Consider the following 17,132-nt stretch of genomic DNA (forward strand, 5'->3'; position numbering starts at 1 on the left):
CCAGACAAAGTGATCCTGATCAAAGAGAAGAAGACTTGGGATGAGGCCTTGGATTACTGCAGAGAGAAGCACCGTGACCTGGTCTCCATCACTGACCGTCACCAGCAGAGATGGGTCAAAAAGAGAGCCAAGATGGCCGACACTGCGTTCGTCTGGCTGGGAATGCGCTACACCTGCACTCTGGATCTGTGGTTCTGGGTCAGTGATCGTCTGGTCTGCTATGACAACTGGGCCCAAGACGAGAAGATTGAGGGTTGTGACAGGGCTACAGCCATGGAGAGTGATGGGAAGTGGTATGAAAGGAGAGAAGGGGAATCTCTTAATTTTATCTGCGCCTTATAGTAGGCCTACATTTTTTAAACCCACCGGTGTATTTATATGAGCTTACTCTACACTGACTGTTCTCTGGGTATTTTAATGGCACAATGACAGGTAAATAAATCACAACCTGAAGATGTTAGAACATAATTTATGAAGGTATCACTTAAAACCCTATAACGCCAAGTGTATCATATTTGATACATGAGTTGCTGAGACCTCTACGTCATCCAAATGACTAGTACGTTCGTACGTTCCTAAAAGACCTGTTGTATGCAATGTGATACATGTCTTCTTCCCTCTGGTGGATCATCCGGGCACTGAAGGCTGTAGAGCGCTTTTAATGACCAAATCCAAAATGGCTACGGTCATGGGGCCGTAACCATAGATATATATAACATGTTTATATATATATCTATGGCCGTAACGGTGTCGGTACCATATGTGTTCGGGCCCGTCTCTTACCAATGACGTCACACATTGTGATTGGCTGTACGGTAATTTACCCAGGGGTGCTCGGGGGCGCTGTCTAGAGTATAGCGGGGTTTTTTGATCATTACATTACATTGCATTTAGCTGACGCTTTTATCCAAAGCGACTTAGAGTAGATGATCAGTGGGGCCTTTTTTTTACTGAAACATGATGTTTCCATTGAAAATGCTAACCGCTAGCCGCAAAGCTAGCATCGCAGCCACTGCTCCGTTTTCGGAGACTTTGCACACGTTTTTCACAAACATTTTCACACGCTAGGAGTATGGGAGTACTTCCATTCGCTTCATCTTGATCTGTAGATGTGATTTGCCCCTGTGCACCCCTGGGTAAATTGCTTACCACAATGCCAAAAACACTGTTTAGATTATTTAATTAAACTAATTAAAGATTAAAATGTAATATATTAAAAGTCAAAATTGAGATATTTACGTGTTTTTTTTGTAACCCGGTCATTCTGTAAACCGGTGAGTCAAATGGTGCAATGACTCACTTGCTAATAATTGCCACAATTTATAGATTTTTTCATTAAAACAATTCCTTGGCTATCATAATCTATGTTGTATTGACCAAGTCAGAAAGTACAACATAATTTGTGTTTGCATGTACTTTTAGATGGCAAAGAAATACTCTTTTATATAGCCTGTTGGTTCGGGTTGTGACATGTTCAAAATCTTCCAAATGTAATAATCAATATTTGTTTTTGTTTCAAAAGCAGACGTTGTTTTGTTCAATACATTGCCATAAACGCCTGACATATAAAATATGATACAAAAAAAATCATATATGTAAATAATTACCAAATAATTTGTTGTTGTATTTTGTTAAAAGGTTAAACACCTCAATTTCAAATAGAATTTTCTGACTATTATTTGATGTGTCAGGCTAATGCAGATTAGTCATTGAGAAATTCCGGGGACATGATTTATTTTAAGTTGCTTCCTTTGAAATAGCCGGGGAGAGATAACTACAGCAGCCTTGGTGCTCATTGTTTATTCAAAATAGAATATTGTCATGTTTTTCTTTTAAAGTGTGGGATTTTTATGCATTTCTTAAGGTATTTGTTGTATCCAATTGGTAGAGTTCAAGAAACAATTAACCTATTCTGCTTTGCTATAATAAACATTTCATATACTCACTTTATAACATGTTTTTAATTTCCAAGATGTAATTCAAATTGGGTAATAATGTTGAAATATGTCAAATCATGATTATTTGATGTAAACAATTGATTTTTCCTGACATTTAATAAACTGTTAACCATGGTTTGGGCTTGATGTTCTTGCAATGTAGGCCGTATGGCACACACACAATACACACACACAACACACACACACTTCAGATTTAAATATAGTATTTAAAAAGGTAATTTCCAGGGCAAAAGGGAAATGCAATACCAAATCAATAAAGAGGAAAATAAAGTAGAAAAAAGGTAAATAAACTAGTAATTCATACTATTCCATGTATGCTTACAATACAGTACTTCTCATCCTATTTTTATTTATTTGTATTTGTATGGCAAACACAAGGACAGACCTTCACTGCGGTGTATTTTTCCCCCTTTCTTTTATTTTAGGAATAGACCTTTTTGGGAAGTTTCTGCAAATATTTTTTTTCTAAATGTAGATTTGAATTGTTGATGACAATGGGGTTAAATCCATTCCATAATTTAACGCCGATTATTGATAAACTGTGTGATTTCAAAGTTGTTCTGGGGGCTTGATCATGGCTAGAATCGGTGATCTGTTTGGTATTTTGAGCAAACCACTTCAGAGACATGTTTTTATATTTTTATATATCTGAGACCTATGCTATTGCCTAAAAATAGCATGATAGGTGACTTTTAAGTTTTAATACATGTAATTTAAAGTGTTCTTTGCCAAGACGAAAGAACAATAACCAAATGGAACAAATATGGACTGATTGATCTAATATTATTGTAATATAATGTATTTTTTGGGGAGAATCTGCCAAATTAAGAAACATTCATTCAGAGTATGATCATTTTCTCTGACCACCTACACAAAACCCTCTAACAATGTTAATTTATAATGATAAATAAGACAAAAACGGCAAAATGCTCAGTTATAAAGTTCGATTTTGGCTTTATAAATAATAAACACACTGTACTTTCTTATGTTATATACAGTTAAATACTATTACTATTGCTCTGTATTATTATTCTTTAATTGTTACTGTACTTTCAAAAATATTCCATACTAATGTCACTTGTTAAAAATCACCAAAGATAAATTCATGCTTAATTTACTGTCGTTTATTCTGGAAACGCGAAACTCCCCCTTTAATTTGTTGACGTGATGACGTCACTTCCACTTGTACGTACAATCCGGAAGTTCGTTGTTGTTGTGATATTTGAGGAAATCTGGGCGAACTTCACTTGCAAAAAGTGGGACAAAAAACTAACATTTATCAGATTTCGGGGGTGAGCATGGAGGTAAGAGTAGTTGGTATTCTAAATGTCTGACTTAATAAAAGAATCATCTTTGTCCTCATATGTGATTTTCAGTTTTAACACACGATCTTTGGTGGTAAAAAATCTACTGTAGCAAAGCTAACACATATGTGGGTTAGGAATAGAAGAACAGCGTGACAGGCCACTTCCTGTCCGGGCCTTTCAAAATAAAATCTCTAGCGGATATGAAAGAAATGAGCCTGAACAAAACGTGATTTTTAGCATATAGAAACACAACATTCAATTATTTATTTTTTTATATATATTTGTTCTACTCATGGTACAGACGACTCCTTAAAAAAAGTGATCTTACTTTTGCATAACATATATATAACAACAAAAGTAGATGGTTTGTCAATTATCAATTCTTACAGTTAAGAAATAAGAGCCTTGAGTATGAAACATACAACATAATTGATATGGAAGAATATTAGAGCTAAGAATTAAAAATGTCGAGAACACAGTTTATTATTTATTATTACATGGTTTAGTTGAATACTCGATTCTGATTGGTCAATTCAGAACACGTGACACGTTGTTAATCCAGAACAGACAGAGACAGACAGCTGTCAAGGATGTATTGGCCGTTGTTAAGGACGCTCACATCTGCAGAAAGAAGTCCGGTCGATTGAACGGTATACAGTTTGGCCGGCAGTTTGCTTTTCAAACTGGGACAAGAAAACAGCGGAGAAGTAACGGGGCAGAAACCCTCCTTTTTACTCAACGGTCCAGCCATAGACATCAAACGGCAAAACATATTCAGTTGCCAGTTGCTTTGGCATTAGGGCAGGGGATATCTAGATACTTTCCAAGGTTTAACATAATGAATTGTGCTACTTTTAAAGCAAGCAGCAATGTTTTCAAATCTGTAGTCAAAAAGCTCCGCAAAAACGCTATCGTAGCAGTTCCTGATGTTGCTACGTTAGTTCAAACAGTAAGAAAGGACTATTTTTCTTAGCGGATGCATGTCATTTTAAATCAATAATAGCCTACTATTTTTTAAATCAATACAAAACATTTCTTAATCTATAAAAGCATTTCAATTAATATTGGGAGTCATGTCGTTACTTTGTTGAGAATGTGGCCATGTAATATTACATACAAAATAAAAACAAATCAAAGGAGGAGTTTTTATTGCAAATTAAGAATATAGTTAAACAAATTAAAATAAACTTGCATTTAAAGATTCAAGTTAAACTTGATAGAATATATCAAACTACTATTATTAATGATAGTAGTGTGTCTTTATTCCCCATATGCAATAAAACAAAGTAGTAGGCTACTGTATTCACTTGATGGTGAAGATGAGAAAGAGTATAGTGCCACTGTGCCAGGCATAAGGGAAATAAATAAGATAATAATGCATCGCGAGAATAATGTGTATGCACCATAGGTATGCACACTCAAAAATGTACTTTAATTTAGAATTGTCAAGTTTATTCTTCAAAAATATATTGACAGTATTTTCAAAATAAAAAAGCAAATCCTCCTCCTATTGGTATATTTAATACCTAACCCTACTAGTAGAAATTCAATTCAACAATATATATATATATATATATTCTATCGACCTATTGAACGTATTTATACCCAAAAAACGAACAACATTTTCTCGTTTTTCTTTGTAATCCACTTTATTTTGAAAAATGCATTGCTCAACATCCGGCGCTGACAACCTTCCATTCAATCCATGCTCCGTGGCTCTGGATCTATTGAGCAGCCTAAAAAACACGAAGCAAAAACCGGGGATTCGGTCTGCCTTCCTCCGCTGTCAGTCAGACACATTAAAACAACCATAGTCCTGTTTTTACATACGTATCTAGCCGTCATTTACAGTGACGTTTAATCTATCTGTGCACGTTCTGCGGCTGTTGGTTAAATGTGACGTTTGAGGACAACACAGACAATCGGGCGCCGGGCTTGTCGCTGCAGCTTTGCGTCAAAAGCAGCTAAAGCTAAACCGTGGTGCGACAAGTCAGCAAGAAATACGCGTTAACAGCCACGTTTCCAGACAGACAGCACACAGGTTATTTTGGGTACGGTTGCTGTCGTGCACATGCTGCGTTTTAGTGTTGTGAGCTAATCAAACATCTGTGCAAAAGCTGTCAGAAGAAATAGCAGATTTAAACTCGGTATTTAGGGGTCGCTTTCTGTCAATTACCAGCTTTCTGACTTGGACTTTAACTACACCTTTTGGAAAACAGGTTAACAAATAATAGGAGATTTATTTAATTGCGAAACATTTTGTTGGATTTAAGAGGGGCCTCATAGCGTTTAACACATGAGGCCCAGTTGACAAAGATGGACCTGAATTTTTATTCGGATTTAACGGACGGTACTGGTCAGCACGACGGTGACCCAGAGTTTCTGGACCCGCAGGCTTTCAATGGATTTGACTCAGACAACAAGGTGACTCTATGTTATGATAGGGGGCCACATGCAAACTAACAGCATGCTACTTATTTTGCATTTGCTTTGAATATGTCTAACCAAAGTCATTCAGCGTCAGCTGTTTTAAGTCACTTAAACCCCCCACTTCGTTAGAATTGATTTTATTTTTCATTTACCCCTATTTTATGTATTTTTATTGTATTATTTTCTATGTGTTTTACTCTGTGTTCTTATGTTTAGATGCTGTTGTTTAATTAACTTGTTCTGTGTATTTTTTTTAATGTGAAAGCACTTTGTTACGGTGTTTTGAAAGGTGCTATATAAATAACGTTTTTATTAATATATATAAGTGTAGATATATGTGTTTGTTGCTTGATTATTATAATCCCTAAAGGTAGTGGAGTATAAAGTACAATATTGGTTTCCAAATGGTAGTGGAGTAGAAGGATAGAAAAACATACAAATAAAATACTCAAGTATAGTACAGGTAGCCCAGAATAAAGTAGTAGATGTACTTCAATACATTGCACCACTTGTATCAAAGTCAAGTCAAAGTCAACTTTATTGTCAATCTTTCATTTTGTGTGTACAGACAGAGAGATAGAAACACCGTTTCCCACAATCCCGAATATATGGTATTGGAGAATGTGTATTATTTCTTCTGATTCAACACCTTTTTCTAACTTTTCCACCTTTATGTTTCAGTTTCCTGGAGGCAGTGACAACTACCTGACCATCTCCGGGTCCGGGCATCCCTTCCTCTCCTCCTCAGAGGTAGGCGTTCACATTTTGGATTACCCGGATTTTTATTTCCCTCTGACAGGTTGTATTTCTCCCTGCTGTTGACCTACAAAGTGTTACCACACCTTAAGCTGCTTTTAAATCTCTTAGTTAACGTCACATCAACCGTGCATACACTTAATCATCTCTAACATAACATCTAGCGGTTGGCAACCTTTATTTTGTAGCTATTAAACCATGTTAATATTTGTTTTTGTGTCATTTGTGAATGGTACAATATAAGGTATGTATGAATCGTTTTGTCACTGGTGCCATGAGTACATATAAAGTCCGTTTTAGTTGACCCATGACATTTGAAATCAACTCACTGACATACTCACATTTTTTAGTGTGCCACTAAACCCATTGACCTCTTCAACCTCGCTGGATCTGCTGGTGGAGTATGAATTATTTTTAATATATCTCACTACCCCTCCTGCTTCAAATCAGACACCTTTTGTTTTGTTTTTTCATGTCAGTAAGGGGAGACGAATCATCCAACACCTCATGTCAGGATAGGAATTTAAAATAACAGAAACTGACTCATCCAAATGTGTTCATCGGGGCGTTACATTTCAGGGTTATAGTGCTTTTTTGTCAGTGGGGTGCCTCAGACAAAGCGTTAGAGAATAGTAATAATAAAAACGCGAGAGCGATCACTACAAACCTACATCGTAAACCTCAACCTATTTCCTGCAGTGCTGGTTTTTCTGCACAAACTTGTTGTTAATATTGCGATAATCAGCGTTCTCCAGCTGTGACGTTTTTTTATTTTTTGGATTGCATGATCAGTGGATTGTATCACAAAGCAAGATGAACGAAGTCTTTCCCTCTTTGAGCTCAACCATCGATTAGATGGAAAGCTGAAAAAACAAGTGATTGCTTTGTCCGTGATGTTTTGTCTTTTGCCGCATCTAATTAAAGATATGATTTAAAGGCATTGAAACTAAGGTTTTAGTTGTAATTTGTTTATATTTGAACTGATGGAGGATGTTAGCTGGTTGATCATCTACACCAGTCACAAGTAAGCTAGCTTTGCAATGCAGGGCGGGGTTGTTGTTTTGTTTAATTTCCCCTTCTCTCTCCCCTATTCTGACACCTGAGTTTCGATGGCAAGCTAACCCACTTATCTTGCTTTGTGACACGAGCTTCCACACACAGACATGTCGCACTGTGTACACATTTCCTGATCCGATCACTCCCGACACAAAATACGTGTTTAATAAACCTGACTAACCCTCTCCTTCTTTTATAACTCTCTTACCTTTCTTTCCAAATGTTTTACTTGACTCCTCTGCACCCCAATTTCTCACAACGGTGTTTTCTCTCTTCTCTCCATTCTTATCTTTTCTACCTCTCTCTCTCTCCACCATCTTCTCTGCAGACCTTCCACACCCCCAGCCTCGGAGATGAAGAGTTTGAGATCCCTCCCATCTCTCTGGATCCTGACTCCGCCCTCACCGTCTCCGATGTCGTTTCCCATTTCGGGGAGTTGTCGGACTCCGGCCCCCCCGACAGCGTGGTTGTTCCCGGGAACGCCGTGGTGGAAGGAGACGACCCCTCGTTCGCCTCCACCTTCGTCAACGCCCCGTCTCAGGGCCTGGAGCACCTGAGTCTGGGCGTCATCAACCAATCAGGAGGGAGCGCGCTGTTGGGGTCCTCACTGGGAATGGTGAGTAGTACGGGGAAATGTTTATTTGAGTTGATTTGTTTATAGTGTCGTGGACAGTCCCCATTGATCGACTGTAGCAAACATTGCTAATTTCCAGCTGTTGTCCCCGGCTAGATGATAATGGACACCTTTTTAAAATCACAATACATCAACATAGGGCTGCTCGATTATGGCAAAAATCATAATCTCAATTATTTTGGTCAATAATTGATATCACGATTATTCAAATCAAATTTGATTAGAAGATGGCGGCGGCAATGGTAGGAAACACCGCTCCTTTTGATAGTCAATCCCAGACGTGGGAGGAATATTGTGAGGTTCTCCAATATTTCTTTGAAGCTAATGAGATCAAAGATGCAGGTCGGCAGAAAGCTATTTTGCTCAGTTCAGTTGGCAGTCAGACTTACAGCCTTATGAGGAACCTTATCAGCCCGGCGAGGCCAGGAGAGAAGACGTTTGATGAGCTTGTTCAGCTGCTGAAAGACCATTTCAACCCCAAACCCAGTGAAATTGTACAGCGCTACAAATTTAACTCAAGAAGTAGGAAGCTGGGAGAAACAGTCATGGAGTATGTTGCTGTGCTAAGGAAATTAGCACAAGATTGTAACTATGGAGACAAGTTAACAGAAATGCTGCGTGACAGGCTGGTCTGTGGGATTGGGGAGGATCGCATACAACGGCGATTGTTGTCAGAGCCGGATTTGACCTTCGACAGGGCACTGAAGCTGGCCCAGGCTATTGAGACAGCCAGCAAGAATGTGAGAGACTTACAGTCATTGGAGTCAGCACCCTCGCACATGAGAGCACCTGAGGCAGTGCACAAGATGACGGCAAGGCAGAGCCCCAGTGAGCAGCAGCACCAGCATAAGGCTTGTTACAGGTGTGGCAGTGAGCAGCACATAGCTGGGGACTGTAGGTTTATTAAAGAAACCTGTCACAAGTGTGGGAAGATAGGCCATATTCAGAAAGTGTGTAGGTCAAAAGGCTCAGTTAGTGCTTCACAAGCAAAAGGGGGTGGAGTATATCAGAGATATAAGCATGTGAAAACTCAGGGAGCAAACTATGTCAGCCAGGGGGAGGGCGAAAAAGATGACATAGACACAGATGAGATCATGTTCACTTTGTACAAAGTGGAGGAAATAGACATACCGGCAGAGGAGCCATTTCTAGAAACACTGACTATTAACAAAACTGAAACACAGTTTGAAGTAGACTCAGGATGTGGGGTAACAGTGGTGAACCACTCAGTGTACAAAACCTTATGGAGGGGAGAGGTACCAGCCCTACAACCCTGCAGAGTGAGACTCAGAACATACACAGGACATAGGGTAAATGTTTTGGGAGCAGCTATGGTAAAAGTGCAGCACAAACAGTCAGTAAAACACCTACCGGTGGTAGTTGTGCCAGGGACGGGCCCTAGTCTAGTTGGCAGGAACTGGATTAAGAAGCTAGGTTTGCAGTGGAGACCGGAAAGCCAGATTCACCATGTCAGGGAAGAGACATTGGAGGAGGTACTTGGGGAATATGAGGAGGTTTTCAAAGAGGAACTAGGGAAATGTAAAGGGCCCCCAGCTAAACTATATGTGGACAAGGAAGCAACCCCCAGGTTTTTTAAAGCTTCACCGGTCCCGTATGCAATGAGAGGACGGGTTGAGGCCGAACTGGACCGTCTCCTAGCCCAGGAGATAATTGAACCGGTAAAATATGCAGAGTGGGCAGCGCCTGTGGTACCGGTGTTAAAACCAGATGACTCAGTAAGGTTGTGCGGTGATTACAAACTGACTGTAAATCGAGTATCAAAACTGGAGCAGTATCCAATTCCCAGAATTGAGGATTTGTTTGCCAACCTGTCAGGTGGACAGAAGTTCACAAAGCTAGATCTCAGTCATGCATATCACCAAATCCCTTTGGATGAAGAAGCAAAAACATATGTGACCATAAATACACACAAGGGCTTGTTCACGTATAAAGTGTTACCTTTCGGAGTATCATCTAGCCCAGCTATTTTTCAACGGACCATGGAGGGACTGCTCCAGGGCATCCCTAGAGTGGCAATATTCTTGGATGACATCCTGCTGACAGGGAAAGACGACAAAGAGCATCTGCAGACTCTTGTCCTTGTGTTGAAACGGCTACAGGAGGCCGGTCTCAGGCTCAAAAGAACCAAGTGTTCGTTCATGAGTGAGGAAGTGATGTTTCTGGGTCATAAGGTGGATGCTACAGGACTGCACCCTGTGCATGAGAAGGTGGAAGCAATCAAGGATGCACCCACACCTTCAAATGTGACAGAGCTCAAAGCATATCTAGGACTGTTAAACTATTATAACAAGTTCCTGCCCAGTCTGTCAACCATCCTTGCTCCAGTGCACAAACTGCTAAAAAGTGGCAGTGGGAAGATGCACAACAGACAGCGTTTGAAAAGTCAAAAGACATGATGCAGTCAGCTGAAGTGTTGGTACATTATGACTCAGAGAAGGACATTGTGCTATCATGTGACGCATCACCATATGGATTAGGTGTTGTGCTCTCACATCGCATGGCAGATGGAACTGAAAGACCCATTGGATTTACATCACGGACATTAAATGCTGCAGAGAAAAACTACTCACAACTTGACAAGGAAGGACTGGCAGTGATATTTGGAATAAAACGCTTCCACAAGTACATCTATGGACGGAAGTTTACTATAGTGACGGATCACAAGCCCCTGTTGTCACTTTTCAGTGAGATGCGAGCAGCACCCCAAACGGCATCACCGAGGATTCAACGTTGGGCCGTGAGCTTGAGAGCCTATGGATACACCATAGTGTACAAAGAAGGGAAGTACCACAACAATGCAGACGCACTGAGCCGCCTGCCCCTACCAGAGAAACCTGACCTGGGGAGGCCAGAAGAGAGGGTTCTCATGCTGGAGAGTTCTGACATCACACTTGTGACTGCTGACCAAGTGAAAGTATGGACCGACAAGGATCCAGTACTCTCACGGGTGCGGGAATTGGTAAACAGAGGCTGGTCATCAGAATTAAAAGAGATTGAGTTTGGCCCTTATGCAGTGAGGAAACGTGAACTCAGTATCCAAAATGGGTGTGTTGTGGGGCGCAAGAGTTATTGTGCCAAAGCCAGGCCAAGAAAGTGTTTTGAGACAGCTTCATCAATGCCATCCAGGTGTGTCCAGGATGAAAGCACTGGCTAGGAGCTATGTATGGTGGCCAAAGCTCGACAAGGATGTAGAGGATACTGTCAAGTCCTGTATAACATGTCAAGAGCACCGAAATGTTCCGGCACCAGCTCCGTTACACCCCTGGGATTGGCCTGATAAGCCCTGGAGTCGTATTCATGTGGATTATGCTGGGCCATTCATGGCGAAGATGTTTTTTGTGCTCATCGATGCACACTCAAAATGGATGGATGTGGCTCCAGTCAATTCTACCACTTCTGCCACTACAATTGAGTGCCTGCGTACCAGTTTCAGTAACCATGGACTGCCTGAATGGTTGGTGTCTGATAATGGCACCTGTTTCATCAGCACAGAGTTCGAAGATTTCCTGAAAAGAAATGGTATCCGTCATGTGACCTCGGCACCCTATCACGCCTCCAGTAACGGGTTAGCAGAGAGAGGGGTACAGACATTTAAAAGGATGATGAAAAAATGTCCAGAAGGCACACTGACAGCCAAGGTAGCCAGAGTGTTATTTAGTTATCGTGTGACTCCTCAGACTACCACAGGTCTGTCACCAGCAGAGCTGCTTCTCGGGAGGAATCTACGTTGCTGTTTGGATTCAATTCATCCAGATCTGTGCATGAAGGTGAACGAAAAACAGGAAAGACAAATAAGAGATCATGACAAAAAGGCAAAGGGGCGCTGGTTCAAAACAGGAGACTCAGTGCTGATGAGAAACTTCAGTTTTGGACCCAAAGGATTCCAGGAATCATAGAGTCAGTGCCAGGGCCAGTGTCATATAAAGTAATGCTGGGTGATGGGAGAGTAGTCAGGAGACATGTGGACCAGATTCATGCTCACCACCAAAGACCAGAAAAAGACCATGAAAGACAACAGACTGACTCGACTCAGCTAAGTCAGGCAACCGAAAAAGGAGAGACATGGCAGGACGTTGAGAGTGGTGCTCAGTGGGGACGAGTTGGAAGAGCCAGCAGCTACAGAAGCTAAAGGAAAATACAAGTCCAGGGAAGAGACAGTCAAAAAGAGAGACTAAGTTACCCAGTTACCTTAAAGACTTCCAGCTGAGCTAAGAAGGGAATAGATAATACTGTTGTGAGTCACCCGTTAGGTTTAATAAAAAATTGTTACAGTGTTACAATGTTCCTGTTGGATGTATATAACCTGCTTGAGGGGAAGGGGATGTTGTGAATCAAGATTTTTGGTCGAGCCAAAGTGCTGTACATATAATAAATATATATATACATAGGGGGTACGTGAGATTTACATATATAAAAATAGCCTACAGTAGAGACACTTTACAGCTAATACAACGGCACAGTTTGTTCAGAATATCAGTATGACAATACGACACCCTCTGTCCTTAGACCCTCTGTCCTTAGACCCTCTGTCCTTAGACCCTCTGTCCTTAGACCCTCTGTCCTTAGACCCTCACATCGTACAAGGAAAAACTTCCAGAGAAACCCACAGTTTAAAGGGAACATGGGAGAAACCTCAGGGAGAGCAACAGAGGAGGGATCCCTCTCCCAGGACGGACAGACGTGCAATAGATGCCGTGTGTAAATCGAAGAGATAATACATTTTACAGCATATAGACCGAATGTTAGGAAATGCACGTGTCTGTAATAAGAAGATGAATCCACGAGGATGTCAGCTACAATCTGTGGAAAAACCTGTGGAAGCCATCAAAGCTAAAAAGACACCAGAGCCTGTTTTGGATATTGTTACTATGCAAGGACAAGTACTTGAAGTGGTTACCTGTTACAAATACCTAGGTATAATCTGGCTTGATGATTGTCTTACTTTTAAACCTGTTTAAAAAGCTGAGGGTTAGACTAGGTTTCTTTTTCAGAAACAAGTCCTGTTTCTCGCTTGAGGCCAGGAAAAGGCTCCGTGACCTTTTGACCTGTGCTGGACTATGGTGATTTGTTGTATATGAATGCACCTGCCTATCGCCTGAACAAGCTAGATGCCGCCTATCACAGCGCACTGAGATTTATCACAAATTGTAAAGCACTTACTCATCACTGTACCCTGTATGCCAAGGCAGGTCTGCCTTCACTTACTGTAAAGAGGCTCAGTCATTGGTACACGTTTATTTATAAAGCTTTGTTGGGTAAACTCCCGTATTATATCTGCTCTCTGATAACACAGAGAGTTGCAAGCAGCTATTGTCTGAGATCGCATGATGTAGTATTGTTAGATGTGTCAAGAGCAAGGACTGTCTTAGGTAAGACAGCTTTTATGTGCGTAGCTCCATTTGCTTGGAACAGTCTTCAGCAAGAATTGAAACTGAGCCATCTCATGTTTTTAAAGCTAGGCTAAATGAAATGCTCGTTGATACTATGGGCACTTGTAAATGTCTATAACTATGTAAATGTATCCTGTAAATATAATGTATGATGTCCTTTATTGTTTTATGTTTCATGTGGAGCCTATATGCTGCAGGTCTCCCTTGAAAAAGAGATCTATTATCTCAATGGGACCAATCTGGTTAAATAAAGGTTTGAAATGAATAATAAAAAAATAATCGTTTTATTTCGATTACGTTGTTTTCGTAATCGTTGCAAGCCATAATCGTAATTGCGATTAAAATACGATGAATTGAGCAGCCCTACATCAACAGCATTAGTTATAAAGAAAGGATGAAAGACAAGTAGATGGAGGTGAAAGGATACAAGAGAACAATGAAATGCAAACAACACACGCTACTACATACATGTCACATAGAGCAATCACATGACGAGGGGCCACATCACAACATGTAACACACACGCCATATCCAACACAGCCTAGTGTGTGCAGGTGTAGTTCTCAGTGAGCCATGTTTTTAAGTGAGCTGTAAAGGTGGTATATGTATGCATGTCTTTGATTTGAGTGGGTAGAGAGTTCCAGGTTTGTATTGCTGATGTCATTTAGTATTTGTCATATTTTATTTAACTGTACTCTTTCGCAAAATGATACGATACATTTTTCTAAATAAAATCGCATAGTTAACCGTGTCTTGTGACAATTCCTCGTATGTGTAAACGTACTTGGTTATAAATTGGATTCTGAAATGTAATTGTCAGAAAAATAAACGTTTAAAATTCACTCACACTATCTCCGTCCTCAGGACCTCGGGCATCCAATCGGATCTCAGTTCAGCAGCTCGTCCCCGGTCACCATCGACGTCCCGTTGGGGGACATGAGCCACGGCCTGCTGGGGTCCAACCAGCTGACCACCATCGACCAATCAGAGCTCAGCGCCCAACTGGGGCTGGGTTTAGGAGGCGGGAGCATGTTGCAGCACCCCCCGTCGCCCGGCAACCGTCTGTCGGCCACGGCGTCGCCCACCAGCTCGCTGCAGGACGACGACATGGACGACTTCAGGACGGTGAGCTTTATTTACATCAGGGGGGTTCAAATGTTTTTCACCGAGGGCCACATTCAGAAAGATATAAGAAGAGCTGGGCCGCTCACTGGAGGTATATTGCCTCATAAGTTAAGTTATAAGTTGGAAAAGTCAATCCAATGTAGGTAAATTATTCTTGATACTTGAAAATGCTGTAAGAAAAAAATATCTCAGCTCTCCAGAGGGTTTCATTTATTGTGTTAGCAGCTCATTTCTTAAAACAGAAGCTTCAGAGGGATATATAGAGGAAATATGAAGGGTATATTTCAAGCTTGTTAGGTAAATAAGTCATTGGGCTTTTTTCTTATCAACTAAGATTTGTTAGAAAATATTTCCAACTTTTTAATTGACTGAATTTATTTGAAAAGTGGGCTTTTTAACACATGAATACCACTGTGTAATATATCTTAACATATATATATTTAAGAAGTACGATATAAGACAAGCACAAGTTTCATTTGTGGGACATTGAATTTGCTGAGGGCCGATTCAAAATGGTCCGCGGGCCGTAGTTTGGACACCCCTGATCTACATCAGTTTAACAAAAGGGAAATCATAACTCGATAATAGTTGATCACCATTAACAGGAAGTCCCAATGAGTGAGAGTAATCCAAACCTCAAGATATTTATTGATATTATTTCTTCGTCTTGAACAATTTTGGCCATTACCCAGATCTTATGCAGGGGAAAGTAAATTGTTCTGGAAATATGTAGATATTTCTGAAATGTTCACACCTCCAATAGAGTCCTTCACCAATTCATTCATAACGTACACAGTAGTAATGAAGCCTAGATGTGTGAGTTGCGTCTATACTTACTAATACTAATATATGGGATATTGCAACAACAACAGAACAACAACAAAGTACTATATATATATATACCAGAAGTACTTGCAGTAAATGTATTAGTACTGTGATGTAGCATGTGGTGTATTTGTACATGCAGTATTAGTACGTACACATGGGTTTGAAGTGGCTATTTCAGGATTGAAGTTATATTATAGGCTGACTTCAGTCAGTGCTATAATCACATGTAGGCTCATCAGGCTAATTATAATATTTTGGATGTTAATTGACATTAATCAAACAGGATATTGTACAAGTAGGTAGGTTGATAGATATGTAGGTAGATAGATAGATATGTAGGTAGGTAGGTAGATATGTAGGTAGATAGATAGATATGTAGGTAGATAGATAGGTAGGTAGATAGATATGTAGGTAGATAGATAGGTAGGTAGATAGATATGTAGGTAGGTAGGTAGATATGTAGGTAGATAGATAGATATGTAGGTAGATAGATAGGTAGGTAGATAGATATGTAGGTAGATAGATATGTAGGTAGATAGATAGATAGGTAGGTAGATAGATAGGTAGGTAGATAGGTAGGTAGATAGATAGATAGGTAGGTAGATAGATAGGTAGGTAGATAGATATGTAGGTAGATAGATATGTAGGTAGATAGATATGTAGGTAGATAGATATGTAGGTAGATAGATATGTAGGTAGATAGATATGTAGGTAGATAGATATGTAGGTAGATAGATAGGTAGGTAGATAGATAGGTAGGTAGATAGATATGTAGGTAGGTAGGTAGATATGTAGGTAGATAGATAGATATGTAGGTAGATAGATAGGTAGGTAGATAGATATGTAGGTAGATAGATATGTAGGTAGATAGATAGGTAGGTAGGTCGATAGGTAGGTAGGTCGATAGGTAGGTAGGTAGATATGTAGGTAGGTAGGTAGATATGTAGGTAGGTAGATAGATAGATATGTAGATAGATAGATAGGTAGGTAGATAGATATGTAGGTAGGTCGATAGGTAGGTAGGTAGATATGTAGGTAGGTAGGTAGATATGTAGGTAGATAGATAGATATGTAGGTAGATAGATATGTAGGTAGATAGATAGGTAGGTAGATAGATAGGTAGGTAGATAGATATGTAGGTAGATAGATAGGTAGGTAGGTAGGTAGGTAGATAGATAGATAGGTAGGTATGTAGGTAGATAGATATGTAGGTAGATAGATATGTAGGTAGATAGATATGTAGGTAGATAGATATGTAGGTAGATAGATATGTAGGTAGATAGATATGTAGGTAGGTAGATATGTAGGTAGGTAGATAGGTAGGTAGATAGGTAGGTAGATAGATAGATAGGTAGGTAGGTAGATAGATAGATATGTAGGTAGATAGGTAGGTAGATAGATATGTAGGTAGATAGATATGTAGGTAGATAGATAGGTACTTTATTGATCCCAATTTGGGAAATGTTTTCATTGCAGCAGCATAAAAAACAAAGCAATGTAATACACAAGAAATAAAGAGTCCAAAGTATTTCTGAAATAGAAATAAAATAGCATTCAAAAGTAAAAATATATATTTATATACGTGGATGTAGAAAATATACATGTGGAAATACAACTTTCCAGTAAC

General features: G+C 39.9%; 2 protein-coding genes across 7 annotated transcripts in view; both read left to right on the forward strand.

The window, feature by feature from the left end:
• The window catches only part of LOC117556888 (C-type mannose receptor 2-like), a 31,830-nt gene extending 30,686 nt beyond the window's left edge, over positions 1-1,144 (forward strand). The window contains exon 14 of the mRNA XM_034232464.1: positions 5-1,144. Coding sequence (XP_034088355.1) covers positions 5-342 — 338 coding nt within the window. The 3' untranslated portion in view covers positions 343-1,144. The remainder of the gene's footprint in view (positions 1-4) is intronic.
• A 2,010-nt stretch (positions 1,145-3,154) lies between these two features.
• The window catches only part of LOC117556891 (TOX high mobility group box family member 4-B-like), a 25,601-nt gene continuing 11,623 nt past the window's right edge, over positions 3,155-17,132 (forward strand). The window contains exons 1-5 of one of the 6 annotated variants that reach the window (XM_034232479.1): positions 3,155-3,262; positions 6,377-6,445; positions 6,802-6,852; positions 7,836-8,123; positions 14,417-14,677. In XM_034232479.1, coding sequence (XP_034088370.1) covers positions 3,257-3,262; positions 6,377-6,445; positions 6,802-6,852; positions 7,836-8,123; positions 14,417-14,677 — 675 coding nt within the window. In that variant the 5' untranslated portion in view covers positions 3,155-3,256. Of the gene's footprint in view, positions 3,263-4,350; positions 5,690-6,376; positions 6,446-6,801; positions 6,853-7,835; positions 8,124-14,416; positions 14,678-17,132 lie in introns of those variants that run through there. The other 5 variants (XM_034232481.1, XM_034232477.1, XM_034232482.1 and 2 more) reach the window with 5 other exon arrangements.

This window comes from Gymnodraco acuticeps, unplaced genomic scaffold, assembly GCF_902827175.1.
Source record: "Gymnodraco acuticeps unplaced genomic scaffold, fGymAcu1.1, whole genome shotgun sequence".
Classification (NCBI taxonomy): Eukaryota; Metazoa; Chordata; class Actinopteri; order Perciformes; family Bathydraconidae; genus Gymnodraco; species Gymnodraco acuticeps.